Genomic DNA, 23,274 nt, shown 5'->3' with positions numbered 1-23,274 from the left:
TATATGGAGAGAGATTTCTGATAGTAAATGGCTCTTCAATCTAGCATTAAAAAACATAATTAGATCTAATGGCTGGAAGCTGATGCTAGACAAAGTATGACTAAAAATAAGGTGCAAAGTTTAATTTATTTATTTTTAATACTAAGCGCACGTCCAGACTAACCCGCGGCATCGGCGGGTTAAAATCGATTGCTCGGGGATCGATATATCGCGTCTAGTCTGGACGCGATGTATCGATCCCCGAGCGCACTTACATCGATTCCGGAACTCCATCAACCCGAACGGAGTTCCGGAATCGACACGGACAGCCGCGGACATCGATGCCGCGCCGTCCAGACGGGTGAGTACCTCGATTTTAGAAATTCGACTTCAGCTACATTATTCCCGTAGCTGAAGTTGCATATCTAAAATCGATTTTAATACCTAGTCTGGACGTGGCCTGAGGGTAAATTAACCATTGGAACAGCTTAACCTAGGGATGTGGGAGATTCCCCATCATTTTGAAATTGTTGGTCTTTCTGAAGGCCCTGAGGGAGGTTCTGTGGCCTGGGGTACATAGATGGTCAGACTGGGTTACAGGGGCCCCTTCTGGCCTTAAAATGTAGGAATCGGTGTGTGAAGCTGTGGGAATCAGCGTATGTAAGGACATACAGGCAAGAATGAAGTGGTAGCTGAGAAAACCCTTGAGGCCCTGCTTACTCGGAGATGCCTGACTGCCTTGCTGCCCCTGGGAAAGGTGTCACTCTTGGTGTACAGCTTGGGCTGGCTTGAGGTGCAACAAAGTAAGGGAAGCTGGGGCGCCTCGGCCACCGTGCTGCAAACATACAATGACTTCTGAATTGGAGTCAGAGTGTGTGTAACCTACTTGTGAAAATGGGTCTTGCTACAGAGGCGTGCCGCAGGATTATCTGAACTACAAGTGAAGATGGCTGTAGCATGGGTAGGCAGACCCGTGCTAGCATCAATTTAGTGCCATTAACAATAGTAATGAGAGTAGCAAGTGGAGTACAAGCCCATCGGGGACCCTCTGTACGTTCTCTGGTTGCTAGCGTCTGCTGCTATGGCTATGCTGCTGTTACCTCTAGTAGCTAGATTAAAGCTAGTGGGGCTATGCCTACCCGTGCTATGGTCATACCTTCCCTTGCTGTGTCACCGTAACCTTGGAGCAGGGTGTAGTCTGAAATAGACAGATACATACATTTTTCACAGATTGTAATGTTCGTAGCAGTTGTCAATTTTATGCCTCACTTTCTCTCTAAAGACAGTGCTTTATGGAGAGAGAATAAGGAGGGGAAGCGGTCTCTCTCTTGCTCTCTCTCTCTCTCAGTATAATTTTTATTTTAAGCAACAGCCATTTTTTCTCTGCATTTCCAATAAACGTATTTCCAGCTATTGACCTGTTGGTTCATCTGTGTGAGAGCAACCCTGGCATTTCTGCAGGGCCGTTTTTGGCTTCTGTATGCAACTGTCTGCCTCTCCAAACCCCAGGCACATACACTGTCGCTTAGGTACATGCTGTGTAAATCAGATCTCGAATGCAGGACATGGCTTGAAAATTATTTTTTGAAACGATTGTAACTTGACCACATTGACATTTATTTATTTCTTTGAACAGAAACTTTGGCTGCCTCAATAAAGATTACAAAACTCAATGATTTCATATTTATCCTCTCATGCTACATATGTTTCTCATTAAGCAGCAGCTTGGAAAGATGCCCAGTCAAGGCTGGAAAAAAAAAATTCAAAGCTGTTAATTTCTCATAGGATAAAACTAACAGTGGCAGAAGTTAGGGATCTTATTCCCTTTGTGCTGGTTAGCAAACTTCCTTTAAATTTTGCAGAACATGCACAAACCTATTGTTCTATCCAAATGCTCACATTCTAGGTAGAACAGGAAGTGCCCAAATAATTGGCAGTGCTTTTCAATCTAGAGCCTCAAATGGCCATTAGATATATAATATTGTATGCAAATTTTGGGCAGGGGGTTTTCATCTGCGGAACAGCTAATCACAGAGTGGGGGGGTCTCCCCTGTGCGGAGTCCTGGCACAATGGTCTGTGCACCATGTTGGTTCCCCTTCGGTTCCAAGAGCACCCATTGCACAGGGCAGTGTTTCACCCAAAATAATCACAAATTTAGAACCCGAAGAAGTTGCCATTGGAGCTGAATAAGTAATTCACAGTGAATAATTATAAAATAAATGTCATCTCCTTTTGTTCATCCCTCAGTTTCCTTAAACGTATCTATTGTTTTCCAGTTTGATGAAGCAGTAACTTATAAAATTGTGCGTGCATTTTATGTATGGTATTTGATGTGTCTATGGCAGGATGATGAATATTCAACATTCATGCAGTCGTGCTCAGTTGTGATTGGTGATACAAGTCGCATGGTATTTTCTTCTGTTCCTTGACTGGATGAGCATGTGAGCACTTCGGCCATGAATATTTTGCATGAGACTTTAAAATTCATGTCTCTCTCGTCTTTTTTGCCAGTGAAACTTGAAGGCTTGAATATTTGTGGGAAGTGAGCATAAAGTGGGTGTGAACATGGCTACGGTTTTATTCATCTGTGAAGATAACCTGTAAAATTATGTTTTATTATCCACCCAGCTCCAGTTGTCGTTTTTCTTGTGGAAGACAAGGCAAAAGCCAAACAACAAAGGGCCTGATCCGAAGTCCAGTGTAGTCAAAGAGTGTTTGGACTTCAGTGGTTCAAGCCCATCCTGGAGAGCACAGTACTAATGAGCCCTCTCTTTGTTTCCTACTTGTGTTTTTTAGTCTCTCATATTCCTAGTTCGTGACTGGAGTTTCCCGTATGAATTTTTCTATGGAGCTGATGGTGGTTCAAAATTTTTGGAAAAACGTCTTAAGGTTTGTCCTACGTTTCTGGATGCTGTTTGGCATGAACTTGGCATGAATTAGTTCTGAGCTGACCTGGCCAAATGAGATACGTTTGATAGAAAGGGATTCAAGAATGACTCAGAAAGCCCTTCATCTCCTAACCCATGGAAGCTGCTGCTCTCCCCGTATCACTGTATGAATAGGACGTAGGCTGGGCTGGAGACCCTGATTCTGCACAGAGCAGGTGCATGTAAGCTCACAGAGGACATGATGAGCAGGAGACAGAGTACAGAGCAATTGGACTAATTAGAGCTCAGCTGAGTGGTTACCAAGTTACTCCTGCTTGGAAGCAGGACAGATAGTATGTGGAGACACCTGATGTGCACATTGAGACTTAGAATCCAGAGCATCTCTCCTCAGATACATCTGTTTTCCACACACACCCGTTTTGGCCAGTGGTCTTGAAAGTAAAGGATTGGGCTTGCCTGTTACTACCACATCTTATGGAGGACCAAGAATAACCCACCATAGCCTTTGCTCACACTTGCATTGAAACACAAACAGCTCTGTTCCCTCATGCACTCCTTGCCAGATGACAGCCTTGGAGATGACTTAGCACAGGCTGCATGGTGTACAATTAAAGCTGAAAGACAAGTACTGCGATAGGAGGGGGTGGTTCATGTGGAAAATTGATGGGTGAGCTCACTACCTCTCCAATGATGGGGATGCCACAGGTGAGAAGAGCAGAATGAAAACAAAACCCCTCCATCACTCTTAGGAGCAATAATAAAAATACACGGAGAAGTGTACAGAGTTAGCCTGTTCCACCATAGAGATTTCTGGGCAACATACATTTCAGATGGAAATAAAGGATAAGTACATGATCAGGAAGAATTTTGCATTGATAGTATAATAAAATGTAGGGGCGAGGGCACCGTTAGAAGTAGTCAGGAAACGTATGGATGATTTGATAGTGGAAATGAATGAAAAGACCTAATTAAAGGGGGATCAAGAAAACCCCAGCTATAAACTCCTGAGATGGTTTTGTATTCTAGTCAGACTCTTGCATACACATTTTTCAGAGTAATAACACGCTCCAGGGCATGTGGTCAGAGTGAGACATAAATGTTATTTGGTTGCTGGAAAAGCTCTGTCTTTGGCCTCCTAAAGCATGCATAAGCCTCCTCCTGAATACACTTTCCTTAAACAATCAGTCCTCTTGCAATATGTTCTCCACACTTTAATGTAATGTATCTGATGTCCACATAAAATATAAATATGCTGACATCAAGACGATCTCTTGTAGGTCTCGGGAAATCAACATGAAGAATTGCAGAATGTCAGAAAACACATCCATTCCTGTTTCACAAACATCTCCTGCTTTCTGTTACCTCATCCTGGCTTGAAAGTAGCCACCAACCCAAATTTTGACGGAAAACTAAAAGGTTTGATGGAAAGCTAAAAGCTATAGTTTGATATTGAATCTGATCATTTACCTTTGCAATTGAATGATTGCTTTATTTATACACATTGTCAGCTATCCTATTCTCTCCTGAAGCCCTTTCAAATATTTTTGGTAAAACACCTGTGGAAAGCAGCGCTGAACATAGATAGCCCCTTCTGAATCCAACCAACATTTCACACCTGTACATTTCAGTGACTTTAGCCTTACAAGGAGATGTGCTAGGATCTGCTAACACATTATAAAAAGAAAAAAAGGTCTAGGCAGATGGCTGAGAACAAAGTGACGCCAGCAGCTGAGGTTTGCATTTTTAGATGCATCATTTTGCACCTATAATTAATTGATATTTTTGCCAGTAATTCAGTACAGGCACAAAGTTGTGGAAGCAGCTCACTGTGGAGCAAGCCTGTGCTTGTGGAAAAATGGAAGCCCAGTTTAAAAAAAAAAAGCTTTCCAAAGCAATATTTAGTCTTCTGGAGTCAGCTGATTAATGGTTTCCCTGGAGGGAAATCTTAGAAGCTCAGGAGCCTGGGGCTGCATTTCTGTTCCAGTGGATTTGTGGGTTGTGGATTTTTAAGTTAATTTTATTTGTGGTTGCAAAGCATTCGCTCTGCATTGCAGTCATTTAACCCATAGTTACGTGCTTCCTGAAATCTCTTAGAAGGAAAGAAAAATGTTCCTTTAGCATCAAACTAAACAATTAGACAAAAGAACTTGCTTATTGACTGTTGTACACTCTAGTGCCTGCTCAGGGGACCATACATCGTACTGGTCTGACACAATGTGTGTGTGAAATTGGAACCTGTAGCAGGGTGGTCCCCTGCTCCTGCCCTGAAGGGCTTAAAACAGCCCAGAAGAGGGCTGGGGCTGAGGCAAGAAGCCTGGGCTGACTGGGGAAAGCAGGCTCAGTCGTGGCCAGGTCCCAATCAGGCCCAGCTGGCCCCTATAAGAGGCAGTGAGCCAGGAGCCCAGACAGTCTCTCTCTGCCTGCAGAGGGAGAAAGGCTTGGCTGCAAGGAGCTAGACAAGGTACCTCGAGTGGAGCAGGGCTGGGAAAAGGCAGAGGAGCTGGGGAGCTCCAGCTTGGAAAGCCCCAGGCTGCCGCCTAGCATTAGTCCAAGAGGTACTGGGGTTGCAGAGGGCAGCCCAGGGGTAGGCAAAGGCAGCAGGTCCAAACCCCTTTGCCTATGATGAGTGGCTGATACTGCAGTCTGCCCCAGTGAACGGGGGCTAGATGGGGACTGGGCAGTAGCCAATACTGAGGCAAAGTGGGGATAATGGGGTGGGGGTTCCCCTGGGAGGGGCAGACCCAGTTGAAAGAGGCACCAGGGTCCAAGGAGGGAATCGAGGCCAGAGGACAGGTGGATCACTGGCCTGCAGAGGGTGCTCCGAGCTGGAAATGGAGCTAATTCCTGGAAGTCACCAACAGGAGGTGCCATGGGGCGAGTCCGGCCCGTCTACATAACCAGTTAAAAGGGATATAAGATAGTCAGTCTCGAATGGGAATTATCCTCTATAGATTTCACTCCTTAGTTCCAAGGAAGAGTTCAGAAGCCAGCTAGAACTCGATGACTGTTTTCGAAAGAACTGGTATACGGAGCCTCATCATTCTACTTCTCTTTTCCCTCAAAGCTGCCCACTGCTTCCTCTGCTCGCTCAGCACTAATCAGATGAAAATGTCACTGTTGTTACCTGTTGAATACCCAGACAGTCCCTTTCGCTTGCACTGTCCAGTTTCCTGCTGTTTCCTAGAAAATATGTTGTAGATGTTGTAAGTTAAAATGACTTGGTCCTGCAGTTCTGGGTGACCTCATCTGAATCGGTCAAGATGGCAGTGGAGCCCATTAACTTCCAGCGATGATGCTAGCACCTCTGGGAAAGATGCCCTTGGTACTAGCAGGAGGCAATGAATCTAGATAGTCTCTCTGGTTTGGAAAGTGCTGTGATAGAACCTATCCCTGGAGGAGAACGAAGGAAGACCGTTTTACACTGAGTGATCTAGACACTGCAGTAAAAATACCACCACCACCTCCAAGTGTATGTCCCCGTAGCTAAGAAATCACGGAAATGTATTGTGTGTTCCAGGCCTGATAGGTGCACATATTAGATGCCACCTCTTAAGTCACCAGCCTTTCGGATTTGTTGGTCTAGCACAGCCCTCCCCTAGCAGTGTTTCTGAGCTGCAGCAGCATCTGTTTAGTTAGTCAGTGTTATGGTGGAGCTACACGTTCTAGGCATTCTCTGTTTCTGTATTTGGACTGGCAAAGACAATACTTTAGAAAGGTCAGCGATAAAAATCAGCAGTGAAGTGCCTGCAGGATTCATAATAAAAGATTATCTAAAGGGCAAATTAATCGCCACTGAACCATTTAAGCATAGAGAAGCCTTACTAGAGATGTCTTACATGAAAACCTCACTGCTTCACAGTACAGCAAAGAAATGTACAGCCATAGCGAGGAAGACAAACTGGAGCCAACCGGCAGCAGTAGTTGTGATACTCTAATGCATATACAAGGGCTCTCAATCTGCAGATTCTAGGAGTCTAATGGTCCCAATAGTTTTCAAATATTGCATATGAATATTTCAGTACCCAGAAAGGACTACGATCTCAGTGTGAGAAGTCTCAGTGGAGTGCAGTAAAAAGCAGGGAAGAACAATTCTTACTCTTTTAAACCTGTAGACCAAAAGTTTTCAGGTCCTAATGTGATTTTTTTTTCAAAACGAGTGCGAAGGGAGAGAGAAAAGAGCACAGTATTTCCATACTCACGTTGCTTTTGCACACAGGCACTGGTTGAGCAGAGCATGTAACTTGCCATGTTTCAGGACTGAGGCCTGGGTGGCCTGGCTTAGGGGTTAGAATCAGGCGCAAGCCGAGGAATCAAGGGCCAGAAGCCAGTTATCAGGAACCAGGCTGGGTTGAATGCTAGCAGTTCAGAACGGAGAGACAGATTGGAGGGCAGCAACCAGGGGGCAGTTACCCAAATCAGGATGAGTCAGGAACAGGTAAGCACCAGACTAGCTATCCATAGCTGTGTGAAGCCCAGCTGAACTACAAACAACTTCCTGTTTCCTCCTGTAGCTTAAATAGGGGCTGTGACCCAATCAGGCGCCTCGGAACACTCCCAATCAGAGCACTGAGGCGGGGTTTATGCCCAAGTTGGGCTTCATGGACTGTGGTCCCAGCTGCTGTCTGTGAGCTACCAGGCAGAGGATTGGTGTGTGATGACTCTCCCCGACCCCCTTGTTCAAGACCTGCAGGACCTGACTCCATGCAACAAGGCCACAGTTACCCATTCTGGAGGCATCATGCTTGATCATGCAAAAGCAGCTTTGTGCATGCAGATGGCTGTGGGTGCAAACTTTCTGGGTGCCATTTAGGAGACTGCTTTGAAAATGTATCATAACGGTGTGTATTATGCTTCAGACAAGTAGCGCTAATGCAATATTATCACTTCTGAGTACAGCCATCATTCATTCAGACTGCCTGTCAGTCACAGGATGGCTGGCGTTAGCTGCTAACGCTTCGCATGTGTGTACTGCAGCACAAGTCTGAGTTGTGCTGATCTGGATCTGACACGGGCTTTGCTTACAGAAATAGATGCCGAGTTCATCAAGAACTTGAAGGTGTTGATTCCTTGGCTCCTTAGCCCCGAGAGCCTAGATGTTAAGGAGATCAATGGAAATAACATCACCTGTCGAGGCCTTGTGGAATACTTTAAGGTATTGGGTCCTAAACCACGCGAGATCACGGTTATTCAGCTGGGAAGTGGTTGCGTTTTTTCCTGATTTTAAGTGAGCAGTAAAGGAAGGTTTGTGATACACAGACGGGGGAAAGTGCACGTCTTTCTAGTGAAGGTATTTGTCTGGCCCCCATGACCTTGGTGTCTGAGTAGCCTCACCAATCTCTGGTGCTGTTATCCCCATTGAACAGATGGAGGCGCTGCGGCACACAGAGACTAAGTGACTTGCCCAGGGTAGCACAGGAAGTCTGTGGCGAAGTCTAAATCACTGCTTAGGGTGACCATTTGTCCTGTTTCGGCCGGGACAGTCCCCTTTTTATGCTTTGTCCTGGCCGTCCCGACTTTTTTTGACAAAAACGGGCATTTGTCTCATTTGCTCTTCCCAACTGATTAATTGGCAAGTGAACAAATGCCCAGTTTACAAAAAAAGCCTGGTGGGCCCCCTAGGGGGCATGGAGAAATGTTTTTTTGGGGGGGCAGTGACACGAGGTGCTATGCAGCAGGGATCTGGGGGTTAGCCCCAGCCCTGGGGAGCATGGAGCTTGCTAGGGGCGGAGGGGTGGCTCCAGTGAGCCCTGCGGACGGGGGAGTGGCTCAGGCAAGCCCTGGGCTGTCCCATTTTTACTTTAGGAAATATGGTCATCCTATCAGTGCTGCTCATCACAAAAGGGACCATTCCCTGCAGGGAGCTGGACGTCTACGTCCCTTTTAAAAATCTCCTTAATGGCGCATGTGTAAGGTGTGTGTGTGTTTTGAATAAACATGCTGTTAAATGTGACGCTATGTTTGTATTGTTTCCTAGGCATATATAAAGATTTATCAAGGAGAAGAATTGCCACATCCCAAATCAATGTTGCAGGTATTTATGCTGTATACTGGTGGCTGGCATGAGCTTGTCTACAGTGATTTTCTGTTACGCAAGCATTTGAGATGTTAGGCTAATGAAGGGCTTTGAGTCTGTTCTCTGATGCTCAAATATGCTAATCAAAGCAATACCTTGTTGGAAATCTTGGGGTAAAATTTTCAAAAGCACCGAAGTGACTTAGGACCCTGATTCCCATTTTCAGATGTGAGTTAGGCACTCTGAGATATTTTTCACAAGGCAGAGGCAATAGCTGTGTACACATGCCTGGTCATTGCCAATGTTTTCTTAACATTTCCCATAGCTGCAGCATGAGGGGTTTTTATTGCCTCTGGCTTTGGATTCGTGCAGGAATTGGCTTCCTATTTACTACTAACTACAAGTCAAGGTGCATCTATAAATCCCACTAGGAGTTGGGATCTGCCTTCTTGGGATGCCAGCCCTTTGTCCCAGTGCACCAGTGACAATTAGATCAGCTCAGCTGCTTTTGCTAGCAGATTTTAACAGGTTGGTGTCTAGAAGCAGGGCGCTGTTGGCAGAAGGCTGTTGGCTCTGGAATTTGCTCTCCGAGCTCGTCTGTTGTCCATAAGAGTTTGGTGTAAGGTGCATCTATTCACTCAGGTTTTGCAGGAAAAGGCAGAGGTGACTGCAGAATGGAGGGCTGGGGTCAAGTTGTTACTAGGGGGAGGGTTGGGTCGAGCTGTTTATTATTTTTCATTTTTGTACGTGTGGGGAGTGCGCATGCACCCACCCATGCAGGTCAATGGATATGGATATGTGACTAACCCAGCCTGCTTCTCTCCTGTCTGCCGCACCATCGGGTCGATCTGAAACTTGCATTGTGTTTTGCGTCCCGCTTGCAGGCCACAGCTGAGGCTAACAATTTAGCTGCAGTTGCCACTGCCAAGGACACCTACATTAAGAGAATGGAAGAGGTAAGGGAACAGCTCAGATTGTCATGGACTTCAGATGTTTCCGCCAAAGTACTAAGGCTGCACATGGTCTCCCTTTACAAGGCAGTTTACGAAGCAGCCTCTGTGCCTGGCCACGATTTATTGATCTAAACTTCTCAATAAACTTGGCAGGGATTTTAGTTTAAGTATCTCAGCCAGCTAAAATGCTCAGTGAAGGGTCCCAGTCAGACATTCAGGGCTCGCTTCTTCTACCCCTGGGTGCAAAGTTTGAGCAAGTTATGTGAGGCAGCATCTGTCCCAATAAAAGCGAGGCTGGATTTGAGATTCCATAACAACACCAAAATAATCTTGAGCAGCTTGCAGTGAATTAAAAATAACCCCCTTAAACTAGTGAATAATGAGGAATTTCCTTTTTCTAAGGCACTTGCTCTGGGGTAGAGATAAGACGCTCTGTGAAATGGAGGAGGGGCAGGTTGAGATCACAGGAATGTAACAGGCTGTCAGAGAAAGGTGTTAAATACACATATGTATGTGGCCAAAAATAAAACTCTCAATAAGTATCTGTCTACCAATGCAAGGGGTTTAAGAGCAAAAATCGGTGCACTAGAATGGCTGGCACTGGAAGGGGAGCTGAGTCAAGCATCAACTGTTGGAATGTTTTCTTGAGTCTGCAGAGAGCCTGAACCAAATGTTCTGAAAGGCATAAGCTGCCTCACCATTCATCTCAATGAGATGGGCTTTCTGAAGGAGACAACGTAATATGTTAATGGAAAAATCTGGCTAACCTGTTAAACCTAGTGCTGGATTATGGCAGGCCGGGCACACGGTGACAACAGAGGGCTGTGTGTGTCGGAGTCCCACCCCACCAAAACCACGAAGAAAGGATGGCAACAGCAAGAACCCTTCCTGCTCCCCCACCCACCGAGCCCTCTGCTGGGTCGATGTTGGCGGGGGCCACCTCAGAACAGTGGGTTTCAGAGTTAACCCACTGAGATGAGTGGAGCAGTTCATACTTCTCAGAGCCATTGTTTCAGGCTGTTTTCAGACTCTGGCAGTCTTCACTGTATCAGTTACACTCAGGGCTAGTTTCAAGATTTTCTGTATAATTATGAGGGCTCGGAGCATATATTTCTTAAATGATGACAGTTTAGAATCCAATATCATCATGTGACTTTAGGAGCTCGGGGCCCGGTGCCAATAACGCCTGTGCCTTAATCCGGCCCTTGTTAATCTCTTAATCCTCACTCAGCCCCCACACCTCCCCAGGTGCCAAGAACCCAACCCCCAGCAGCTGCCAAAGCCTCCAGCGTCCCCACCAACTTCTAGGATACAGTTACACATTTGTCAGTGCACAAAATTGCAGCACATTGAAAATGTGGATGTTAATAAGACACCCCGCACACCACCACCACCACCACCACCACCACCATCAGGTGGGCTGCTGCACTGGGTGTGCTGTTCAATTCCTTGTTTAGATCACTAAAGGCTTCCACGTTCTGAATCTGAGAGAAGCTCCTGCAGATTTTCTAGCGGCTTGCTGGAGTGCCAAGAAGCTAGGGTCCTTGCTGCTCAGTTTAGGTCCAGTTTGCTGCATAGCGCACAGGACTTTGCCACTTAGTTACCAGTTGCTGACCAAATGCTTGCAAAATCTCCTCTTCACTGCTATCCAGGTTCTCTGCCTTCAGTCAGCTGCCTGGCTTAATTTGCATCTTTTAAAAGCTTCATGAAAGGTTAGCTGAAAAGCTTTTAGCTGCCATGCTGTTAATGTCAAGATGCCAGTTCAGTGGGTTCAGAGTCCCGTGCAACAGCCGATCACAATGATAACACCAGGAGCAGTGCACGAAACTGGATTCCCTGAATTGCTGTAGGCATGAATGACATCACACAGCAATTCTGGCTGGGGAAACAGCATCCTGAGTTCTGGACTTGATTTTGGTGCCGAATCCTGCAAACTCTTACTATGGGGTGTAGTAATCACTGCCAAAGAATATTTCCAGTGAAGCCTGCTCTAGATCTGTTTATTTATCAACAAAGAGTAGGAGTAAATGGTCAGTTTTCAGCATGGAGAGTCCTGTTCAGTATATTCATCAATGATCTGGATAAAGGGATAAATAGTGAGGTGACAAAATTTGCTGATGATCCAAAACTACTCAAATGAAGTCCCAGGCAGACTGCAAAGAGCTCCAAAGGGATCTCACAAAACTGGGTGACTGGGCAACAAAATGGCAGATATCAGAGGGGTAGCCATGTTAGTCTGGATCTGTAAAAGCAGCAAACAATCTTGTGGCACCTTATAGACTAACAGACGTTTTGGAGCATGAGCTTTCGTGGGTGAATATCCACTTCGTCAGATGCATGTCTGGCAGATGAAATTCAGTGTTGCTAAATGCAAAGTAATGCACATTGGAAAACATAATCCCAACTATTCATATAAAATGATGGGCTCATTAAGAAAGGGATAGATAATAAGACAGAAAATATCGTATTGCCTCTATATAAATCCATGGTACGCCCACATCTTGAATACTGCATACAAATGTAGTTGGCCCATCTCAAAATAGACATACTGGAATTGGAAAATGTTCAGAAAAGGACAACAAAAATGATTAGGGGTATGGAACAGCTTCCGTATGAGAAGAGATTAATAAAAAAGACGGTTACTCACCTTTGTAACTGTTGTTCTTCGAGATGTGTTGCTCATATCCATTCCAATTAGGTGTGTGCGCGCCGCGTGCATGCTCGTCAGAAGATTTTTACCCTAGCAACACTTGGTGGGTCGGCTGGGCGCCTCCTTATGGCGCTAGATATATACCCCTGCCGCCCCAATGACCCTTCAGTTCCTTCTTGCCAGCTACTCCAACAGAGGGGAAGGAGGGCGGGTGTGGAATGGATATGAGCAACACATCTCGAAGAACAACAGTTACAAAGGTGAGTAACCGTCTCTTCTTCTTCGAGTGCTTGCTCATATCCATTCCAGTTAGGTGATTCCCAAGCCTTACCTAGGCAGTGGGGTTGGAGTGAGATGTTGCAGAAAGCAAAACTGCTGAGCCAAATGCTGCATCATCTCTGGACTGTTGAACCAGAGCGTAATGAGAGGCAAAAGTGTGGACAGAGGACCAGATAGCTGCGCGACATATCTCCTGGATGGGCACATGAGCCAGGAAGGTGGCCGATGAAGCCTGAGCTCTGGTAGAATGAGCGGTGAGGTGGCTTGAGGGAACATGAGCCAAGTCATAACAAGTACGGATGCACGCCGTCACCCAAGATGAGATCCTCTGGGAGGAGACCGGTAGGCCCTTCATTCGGTCTGCTACAGCGACGAAGAGTTGGGGCGTTTTACGAAAGGGTTTCGTCTGCTCGATATAAAATGCGAGTGCTCTACGGACGTCTAGGGAGTGCAGTTGCTGCTCCCGTCGTGATGAGTGCGGCTTCGGGAAGAAGACCGGAAGGAAGATATCCTGGTTGACATGAAAGACCGATACCACCTTAGGGAGGAACGCCGGGTGTAGTCGCAACTGCACCTTGTCCTGGTGACACCTTGTCCACCGTGAGAGCCCTAAGCTCGGAGACTCGTCTGGCCGATGTAATGGCTACGAGGAAAGCTGTCTTCCAGGACAGGTATAATAGCGAGCAGGGCAGACATAAGTCTGGTTAAAACCAGGTTGAGGTCCCAGGTCGGGGCGGGACGGCGTACTTGAGGGTATAGGCACTCCAAGCCCTTGAGGAACCTAGAAACGATCGGGTGCGAGAACACGGAGCGGCCACTTTCCCCTGGGTGGAAGGTAGAGATGGCCGCTAAGTGTACCCTCGATGATACCGCTAGGCCCTGCTGTTTAAGAGACCAGAGGTAGTCCAAAATGGTGGGGATCGAGACCTCAGTGGGAGTAAAACATTCTGCGATACGCACCAGCAGGAGAAATGCTTCCACTTGGCTAGATAAGTTGACCGAGTGGAAGGTTTCCTGCTACCCAGGAGTACTTCTTTTACTGAGGCAGAGCAACGTAACTCTGACTGGCTTAACCACGCAGCAGCCATGCCGTGAAGTGAAGAGACTGCAGGTCTGGGTGGTGAAGTCTGCCGTGGTCCTGAGTTATGAGGTCTGGGCGAAGAGGCAGGGTAATTGGGTTGACTATCAACAGGTCGAGCAACATGGTGTACCAGTGCTGCCTGGGCCACGCTGGAGCGATCATGATTAAGCGAGCTCCGTCCTTGCGGAGCTTTAGCAGGACCCTGTGAACCAGCAGGGACGGTGGAAAGGCGTAAAGCAGTTGGCTCGTCCATGGCATCAGGAAAGCGTCCGAGATCGAACCCGGGGCGAGACCTTGGAAGGAGCAGAACATCTGGCATTTCCTGTTCTCGCGGGAAATGAAGAGGTCTATGTGGGGAAATCCCCACTTCCGGAAAACAGAATTAATAACGTCCGGATGAATCGACCACTCGTGAGACAGGAAGGATCTGCTGAGTCGATCCGCCAGAGTGTTCCGAACCCCTGGGAGAAAGGACGCTACCAGATCTATCGAATGGGCTATACAAAAGTCCCAGAGTTGGATGGCTTCCTGACAAAGTGGGTAGGACCGTGTCCCTCCCTGCTTGTTTATGTAATACATGGCCATTGTGTTGTGTGTGAACACTGAGACACAATGGCCTTGCAAATGCTGTTGAAACGCCTGGCACGCAAGGCGGACTGCTCTCAGCTCTCGGACATTGATATGCAAGGCCAGCTCTTGAGATGACCAAAGGCCTTGAGTGCGAAGATGTCCAAGGTGAGCATCCCAGCCGAGAGAGGACGCGTCTGTCGTCAGGGACATAGACGGCTGGGGCGGATGGAACGGCATCCCTGCACACACCAGGAAGGGTGTCAGCCACCAGTCGAGGGAGCTTAGGATGCTCGGGGGAATGGTGACTATCATGTCTAAGGCATCTCTGCCCGGGTGGTATACCGAGTTGAGCCAAGATTGGAGGGGACGGAGGTGTAATCTGGCGTGTTTGGTCATGAATGTGTAGGCAGCCATGTGACCCAGGAGACCAAGACAAGTGCGAGTCGAAGTCGTTGGAAAGTTCTGTAGGCCTCGGATAATTGTTACCATCGCCTGAAACCGAGGCTGTGGTAAGCAGGCTCTGGCGAGACTGTAGTCCAGGATGGCCCCAGTGAAGCCTATCCTCTGTGTGGGAACCAGAGTGGATTTCTCTGTATTGATCATCAGGCCTAGACGTATGAATAGGTCCTTGACGATGCCCACATGATGGGTGACTTGTGTCTTGGAGGTCCCTTGGATGAGCCAATTGTCCAGATACGGAAAAACGTGTATCCAACTGCGGCGGAGGGAGGCGGCGACTACAGCCATGCACCTTGTGAATACTCTTGGGGCTGTAGAGAGGCCAAACTGTAGGACCGTAAACTGGAAATGCTGATGGTTGGCTACGAACCGGAGGTACCATCTGTGTGGAGGATAAATGGCAATGTGAAAATACGCGTCCTTCATGTCGATGGCGGCATACCAGTCTCCGGGATCCAAGGACGGGATGATGGTCTCCAGGGATACCATGCGGAACTTCAACTTTATCAGGAACTTGTTGAGTTCTCGCAGGTCTAGGATAGGTCTGAGACCTCCCTTCGCCTTGGGGATTAGGAAATAGCGGGAGTAGAACCCCTTGCACCTTTTGTCCTTTGGTACCTCCTCTATGGCTCCCATGGCAAGGAGTGTCCGCACCTCTTGTAAGAGGAATTGTTTGTGAGAGGGGTCCCTGAAGAGGGACGAGGATGTGGGGTGGAAGGGGGGGCGAAATAAACTGGAGGTGGTACCCAAGTTCCACCGTGCGTAGGACCCAACAATCTGAAGTTAGCTGGGACCACGCAAGGAGGAAAAAGGAGAAACAGTTGGAAAAAGGAGGGAAAGGAACCTGGAAAGTAACTGGTATGCCGTCCTCGGGTGCACCTTCAAAAGTTTGGCTTTGGCCCCGTAGGTGGTTTGGTGGGACCTTGATTTTGGCCCCCTTGGGGTCCTGACTGTCGTCTATGACCGGCTCTACCACGCCTTCTGCCAAAGTCCTGCCTCTGTCTAGGCGGAGGGTAAGGTCGATGAGGCTGGGGGCGGAAAGGCCGGCGCTGAGTCACCGGCGTTTGCATGCCAAGAGAGCGCATAATGACCCTGTTGTCCTTCAGGGTTTGTAGCCTAGGGTCCGTCTTTTCAGAAAACAGGCCTCTACCATCAAAGGGCAGGTCCTGTATCGTATGTTGCAGTTGCGGTGGGAGACCTGAGACTTGAAGCCATGAAATGCGTCTCATGGCAACTCCGGATGCCAGAGTCCTGGCTGCGGAGTCAGCTGCATCCAGCGAGGCCCGGAGGGAAGTTCTCGCCACTTTTTTCCCTTCCTCCAAGAGGGCCGCAAACTCCTGACAGGAGTCCTGAGGGACTAACTCTGTAAACTTGCCCACCACCGCCCAGGTGTTGTAGTTGTAGCGGCTAAGCAGGGCTCGTTGGTTTGCCGCCCAGAGTTGGAGGGCCCCTGCAGAGTATATCTTACGGCCCAGTAAGTCCATGCGCCTAGCCTCCTTTGATTTTGGAGCCAGAGCTTGCTGGCCATGACGTTCCCTCTCATTGACAGACTGTACGATGAGGGAGCAGAGAGGAGGATGGACGTACAGGTACTCATACCCCTTGGATGGCACCATGTACTTGCACTCAACTCCCCTGGCAGCGGGTGGAATGGAGGCTGGGGACTTCCAGATGGTATCAGCATTGGCCTGAATCGTCCGGATAAATGGTAAGGCCACTCTTGTGGGGGCGTCAGCCGACAGAATGTCCACCACCGGGTCCTCTATCTCTGGGACCTCCTCCACCTGGAGATTCATATTGAGTGCCACACGTCTCGGGAGGTCCCGATGGGCCCTCAGGTCAGTTGGAGGAGGGCCCGCGGAGGATGTCCCCGCCACCGCCTCATAGGGAGAGGAGGAAGAGGAAAGACCTGGGATCAGCGGGTCCCGTGTGGCCTCGTGCTCTTGGACGCCCTCCAGCTCCCATAGGATCTGGGAGTCTGGTGGCTGAACTGGCACTTCCTCCATATTGGTAGGAGGGGGGCGGCTGATAGTCGCCTCTGGCACCCGGTGCTCCGATGAGGCAGAGCGAGATGGGACTGGAGGTGCACCTTGGGCCTGATGATACGCCCAAGACGTCCAGAATGACCACTGATGGGGGCCTTGATCTTGGGCCTGGGTCTCCTGGAACATTCTGGCGGGCACATCGGGGTCACGGTCCTGTGCATAGGAACCGTCCGCATGAGACGACACCAATGCATGACGGGATGGCCATGGAGGGGCTGAAAAACCCTGGGAAGAGTCTCCCTCTCTGATCTTGCTCTGCGTGGCACCGGGGAATGGTACCGGGAGCCATACCGGTACTAGGAACGAGATCGGGACATACGACCGGAGCGGTGCTGGGAGATCGACCAGGATCTTGAAGCTCGGCGTCTGGAGAGGCTGCAAGAGACATAGTGCCTGGAGCGGTGCCGGGAGCTGGATCGGTGGCGAGAGTACCGGGCCGATGAACGGGACGCTGATCGGTGCCGCGAGTGCGACCGGTACCGAGAAGGGGTCGGTGCCGGGATTGTGAGCGGCGTTAGGACCGGGATCGGTGACAGGACTGAGAACACCGGCGGGATCGTGATCGTGAGCGGTGCTGCTCTGCAGTGCCGAGAGAGGGTGGTCTCATCAAGGCAGGCTTGCCCATAGATTGTATGACCCGCACCGGCGGTGCTGGGGATTGAGGCAGCGCAGACTCTGTCATTGTGATCAGTTCCCTCGCCGTGGAAAATGTCTCCGGCTTGGAGAGAATAGTGAGCTCAACCACGGCTCTCGGCGGGGAGCTTTGAGGCACCGGACTCGACAGCCCTTGCGGGACTGGAGTCGACGGTGCCAACGATGTTGGTGCCGCGGCAGTATAGGTGCCGGGCGGTCCGATCTAGCCAGGTGCTCTGGCTGCAGTGCAGATGGCACAGAAGCAGCGGACGTCTTATGCCTCTTCACCCTCAGGGAGAGAGAACGGTGCCAAGCAGACACCGGTGCCGGAGATGGTCGGTGCCGACAGGCCTTAGCGGTACCGGTGCGATCCGGTGCCGAAAAAGCACTTCTTCCAGTGGATTGACCAGCGCTCAGTGCTGAGGGCGGAGGAGTAAGAGCTGCCTCCATCAGGAGCTGTTTGAGATGAAAGTCCCGCTCCTTTTTCGTCCACGGCTTGACGGCCTTGCAGATCCGGCACTTATCGGCTAGGTGGGATTCCCCAAGGCACTTAAGGCAGGAGTCGTGAGGATCTCCTGTTGGCATCAGCTTGTGACAGGCCGAGCACAGTTTGAAACCCGGTGAACCGGGCATGGGCCTCGGCACAGAGTGCAGGGAAGGGGCTAATCCCCGAACCCCTCTTAACTATATACACTGACTATGTTATAGAACTAATAAAACTAACTGCAAATATAGAAATTTCAACTATATATACAAGAATAACGAGAGAACTATGAGTAGCTAGGGAGGTGGAGGTCAGCTAAGCCGCGCTCCACTGTTCCAACGGCCGACACGGGCGGTAAGAAGGAACTGAAGGGCCGTTGGGTCGGCAGGGGTATATATCCAGTCCAGCCGACCTACCGAGTGTTGCTAGGGTAAAAATCTTCCAACGAGCGTGCACGCGGTGCACACACACCTAATTGGAATTGAAATGAGCAAGCACTCGAAGAAGAACGGGGAATTTTCAGCTTGGAAAAGAGACAACTAAGGGGGGATATGATAGAGGTGTATAAAGTCATGACTGGTGTGGAGAAAGTAAATAAGGAAGTGTTATTTACTCCTTCTCATAACACAAGAACTAGGAATCATGCAATGAAATTAATAGGCAGCAAGTTTAAAACAAACAAAAGGAAGTATTTCTTCACACAATGCAGTCAACCTGTGGAACTTCTTGCCAAAGGATGTTATGAAGGCCAAGACTATAACAGAGTTCAAAAAAGAACTAGATAAATTCATGGAGGATAGGTTCATCAGTGGCTATTACCCCGGATGGGCAGGGATGGTGTCCCTAGCCTCCGTTTGCCAGAAGCTGGGAATGGGCAACAGGGGGATGGATCACTTGATTTTTACCAGTTCTGTTAGTTCCCTCTGGGGCACCTGGCATTGGCCACTGTCGGAAGACAGGATACTGGGGTGGATGGACCTTTGGTCTGAGCCAGTATGGCCATTCTTATGTTATCATGTATCATTTGTATGGTGGTAGCACGAGTCTGTGGGGCTACAGTCACTGTGATCTATCTTAAATATTTGGTGAATAACTGAACTGTTTTCTCTGAATAGGTTTGTGGGGGAGACCGTCCGTTTCTCGCACCCAGTGACCTTCAGAACAAACACCTGGAGCTCAAGGAGGAAGCAGTGAAGCTGTTTCGAGGTGTTAAGAAGATGGGTGGGGAGGAGTTCAGTCGCCGCTACCTACAGCAACTGGAGAACGAACTAGACGAGCTCTATGTACAGTACATTAAGCACAATGACAGCAAGAACATATTCCACGCGGCACGTACCCCTGCAACCCTCTTTGTGGTCATCTTCATCACGTACGTGATAGCTGGAGTGACCGGCTTCATTGGCTTGGACATCATAGCCAGTCTATGCAACATGATCATGGGGTTGACCCTTATCACTCTGTGCACCTGGGCATATATCAGATACTCTGGGGAATACAGAGAACTGGGAGCAGTAATAGACCAAGTGGCTGCAGCGTTGTGGGACCAGGTAAGAGCATGAGCTTGTGATAAAAATAGACATTCTTTGGCCTTGATTTGCTTTGGGATTCTCAGCACCTTTTGAAATAGCTTTTAAATACGTCAGTCGGGCCCCAGGCCTGCAATCGGACGACCTGCACACATCCAGCTGTAGGACTGTCAGCTATACACTCATCCTCTAGACAATGGCCTATCCTGTAGCCTTTCAGAGCAACTTAAACACCACATTTTAACCCATTCCAGACAGTTTCTTTAGCCCTGCCACACACTGAATGCACCTGCACTAGATGCTGGGAAAGGCAAGGATAGGTGACTTGTTTATTGAGATGATCATAAGGGTGAGAATTCTGGCACCCAGTATGGGGGCCCTGAACAGAACCGCCCCCACCTGGTCATGTGAGTGAAGTTAGATGGAGGAAACAGGCACACCGGAGCTTGTTTAATGTATGACACCACTAGCCAGTAGGTGCAAAACCAATGCCTCCCATTCAGATTTTGTGTATCCTGCACAATGTAAATCCTGGGCCATAAATTGAGGTTGGGGACCTCATTTTGAAATGTGGACTTAAAGGTCCTGGAAACAGAGAGACAGGGGAGTACAAGTCAGCATGTTGGATAGCGGTCACACAGGTTTTCAACAGTCCTTTATCCTGTTGGCTTCAGCGGAACTATTGATGTGAGTTAAGCGTCTGTAGAAATGTTGGCTCAATGAGGGCGTAAGCCAACAATGCTAACTTTTAAAAAAACATGGCGGCCTTTTGCTCTTCCAGTTGACAGGGCTGGAATTAGCTCACTTGTTTACTTCACATTTGTAACCCACCAACTGCAATGTACATCTTACTCCACCCTGCTTGGAGTCAAACAAAACACAGAAGGCATTTGTCATCAGGCTTCAGATTCATAGGTGAGCTTTATATGGAAATCAACAGATTCAGGGTTATTAATATGACTTAATTTACTTAATTTCCATTCTTTCCAGTGACTTAAAGTTGTGTAATAGCTTAAAATATGCAGTTTTGGCTGGAAAATGAAACTTTCAAGCTTCCGAAGTAATGCTTGGATAAAATGCTCAACGCAGGCCCTTGGGTAGAGACCTTGAGCATACCATGATATCAGTTCACCATTGCAAATGGAAGCAGAAGTCAATGGATAGAGGGTTGCAGGCACATGCAGGTTTCCACCTACATTGTGCACTCATGGGATCAGAGTCCTCAGAAGTGGCTTAAACTTGCGTGGTGGGTCAAATAAATGGTGCGTTAAACACCATGGTTGGCCAGACACCCACTGATGTCAGCAGGAGTTTCACCATTGACTTAAACAGCAACAGGCTGTACTGACATGATTCAAGGGACACCATCCATGTGAAATCTAGTCAGTTTGGGGTGGGGTGGGGTGGGAGGAGTTAAAAATAGCGACACCTGCCCCTGTGTAATTTTACAACTGTTTTCCTATTTAAAAAAAAACGCTCTCTTCCCTGTTGCTCTGTGAAAGACCCACACACACAGCAGGGGCAGGAACTGACTGTACATCATGGGAACAGGGACAACTGACGATACACAAAATGCTGTCCAGTGCACAGCCTGAACAAATGGAAAACGCTTCTTTTGCTGTCATTTGCAGCAATGGTCACTGCAGGTGTCCAGGGCTAGTGCAAAGAAGTTTTGTGCCCTAGGGGAAACTTCCTCCTTCCGCCCTCCCACCCCAGCCCTGTGGCAGCTCCCCGCCCCCGCTTGTCCCTAAGGCACCCCCCCCCCGGGAGCCATGCGGCAGCTCCCGACCCCAGCTCACCTCTGCTCCGCCTCCTCCCTGAGCACGCCTCCCCCACTCTAATTCTCCTCCCCTCCCAGGCTTGTGGCGCCAAACAGCTGATTGGTGCTGCAAGCCTGGGAGGCAGGAGAAGTGGAGCAGTTGCTGCGCTGGGAGAGGGAGTCTGAACCGCATGTGTCAGCGCGCCTCTGGCAGCCCAGCCCAGGAACACTGTAAAAATACAAAAAACTGGGGGCACCGCTTTTTGGCACCCCTCAAATCTTGGCACCCCAGGCAACCGCCTAGTTTGCCTTAATGGTAGCGCGAGCCCTGCAGGTGTCACGGGTCCCAGCGCTAGGTAAAGAAACCTCCAAGTATTTTTTCAATGAAATAACAGCATCCTTGTAACTGCTGCATCTCCACAACTGTGGCTGCTCAGCTTTGCAGTTCCTGCAGCCCTGACCCAGGATATGTTAATGCAGAAGTGAGGCACAAAACATTTTTCTGTTCAAAGCTTTAAAAAAACAAACAAAACCTGTCCCTCCACCTTGTCTTCTGCCCTGTATTAAACTAGCCCGCAGCAAGCGTGTTGAGTAGCTTGTGTCATTCTCTGGGCCCAGCCCTGTGTGCTGGCTTTTGTACTTCAGAGGCAAAGCTCCCCATCCATGACTCATTGAAGGTTCTTATAGAGGGGTGGGGGGCTGCTGCTTGCTCTGGAACTAAAAAACCCACATCAACTCTGCTCCCCCCCCTTTTTTTTTTTTTTTTTTAGTTTTTACAGCAAACTTACCCAAGTGCCAATATACCAAGAATCAGCCTGGTGCAGCCCCCTTGCCTCAAGCCGCTAACAGAGGTTTCCAAGGGACGTGCTAATAGAGCCTTAACTAGGATGAGCGGGGCAGCACTATTAATTGTAACCACCTTGCCCCCACCTTGAATCGAGCAAAGGAAATGATAAATGGCGGGGGGGAGGGTTAACCAGGCCACCAGGTCTGTGCACCCAGAGGGGCCAGGCCATTGTGGGACAGCAAGAAGGCATTATTGTATCATGTTACTTTTGTGGGTAGAGGGGCAAGAGGCAGCATGGACAGGCAAAAGCAGAGAGACGGGGTTAGATAGCAGGCTTTTGTTTGCATGGGATCCTTTTCTGGCTGTGCTCCTGTTTCTGTCCCTTCTGGGGTCAGCTGCATTGTTCAAACACAGACTTTCCCTGTCCCCTAAACCTTCCAGTCTCATGCAGCGCTGCCAAGTTTGGGTTGCAGAACTTGGAGAAGGAAGTGTATTGGTTTTGGAACTAACCGTTTTCATTGGATTTAAAAAAACCAACCACCATGGAAACATTGATCCTGGTTTTAGGCTTTGTAAACATTTGTTTTTGCAAAGCATTAAGAAGCTGATCCTCACCTGGTGTAAATCAGCGTAGCTCCGTTAATGACCGGCTAATGAAGTTACTCTGATTGCCACCAGCGGAGGATCGGGTCATTCAATTTTAGGCCAAATTGGACATGAACAGCCCTGTTTTAAAAGCCTGATGTGGTGCGTGTTAATGCCAACTGATTGCTCACATTCAGAGCTGTTTTGCCAGTGAAAAGTGCTAGCCATTAGCTGACGGTAGAATGGCCCCATCAGAGGTGTTTGTCTCTTCGTATCTCCCTGTCAAGGTGAGGTGCTGTTCTGACACTGAGCCGCTCTGATAAGGAAAGTGGGCACTTGATTTGGGCCCTGCAGTGACATTATGGGGGATTGAGGGGTGGAGCCACCTCTCCCACCCCAATTCGCCAAAAATCACCTTCTTCCCTACACTCCTCTCTTATGCCGCTGTAACTCAGGAGTTACTACATTGTATCAGTGGTAAGTGAATCCAGTGTAAACTGCAAACAGGATCAGAATCAGGTCCCAAAGGAAGGTGTGGCCAGCAAGCCCCCTGCACATTGCTCCTGAGCTTGGAATCAGAGC

General features: G+C 48.7%; 1 protein-coding gene across 4 annotated transcripts in view; it reads left to right on the top strand.

Annotated features, from left to right (window-relative positions):
* Positions 1-23,274, top strand: part of ATL1 (atlastin GTPase 1) — a 60,442-nt gene that overhangs the window by 32,002 nt on the left and 5,166 nt on the right. For all 4 annotated transcript variants that reach the window (XM_050954699.1, XM_050954698.1, XM_050954697.1 and 1 more), the window contains 6 exons: positions 2,777-2,869; positions 4,146-4,284; positions 7,893-8,020; positions 8,843-8,899; positions 9,766-9,837; positions 19,151-19,582. In XM_050954699.1, the coding sequence (XP_050810656.1) occupies positions 2,777-2,869; positions 4,146-4,284; positions 7,893-8,020; positions 8,843-8,899; positions 9,766-9,837; positions 19,151-19,582 (921 nt within the window). The remainder of the gene's footprint in view (positions 1-2,776; positions 2,870-4,145; positions 4,285-7,892; positions 8,021-8,842; positions 8,900-9,765; positions 9,838-19,150; positions 19,583-23,274) is intronic.

The sequence above is a fragment of the Gopherus flavomarginatus genome, chromosome 5, assembly GCF_025201925.1.
Source record: "Gopherus flavomarginatus isolate rGopFla2 chromosome 5, rGopFla2.mat.asm, whole genome shotgun sequence".
Lineage (NCBI taxonomy): Eukaryota > Metazoa > Chordata > Testudines > Testudinidae > Gopherus > Gopherus flavomarginatus.
This window is presented reverse-complemented; position numbering and strand designations above follow the sequence as displayed.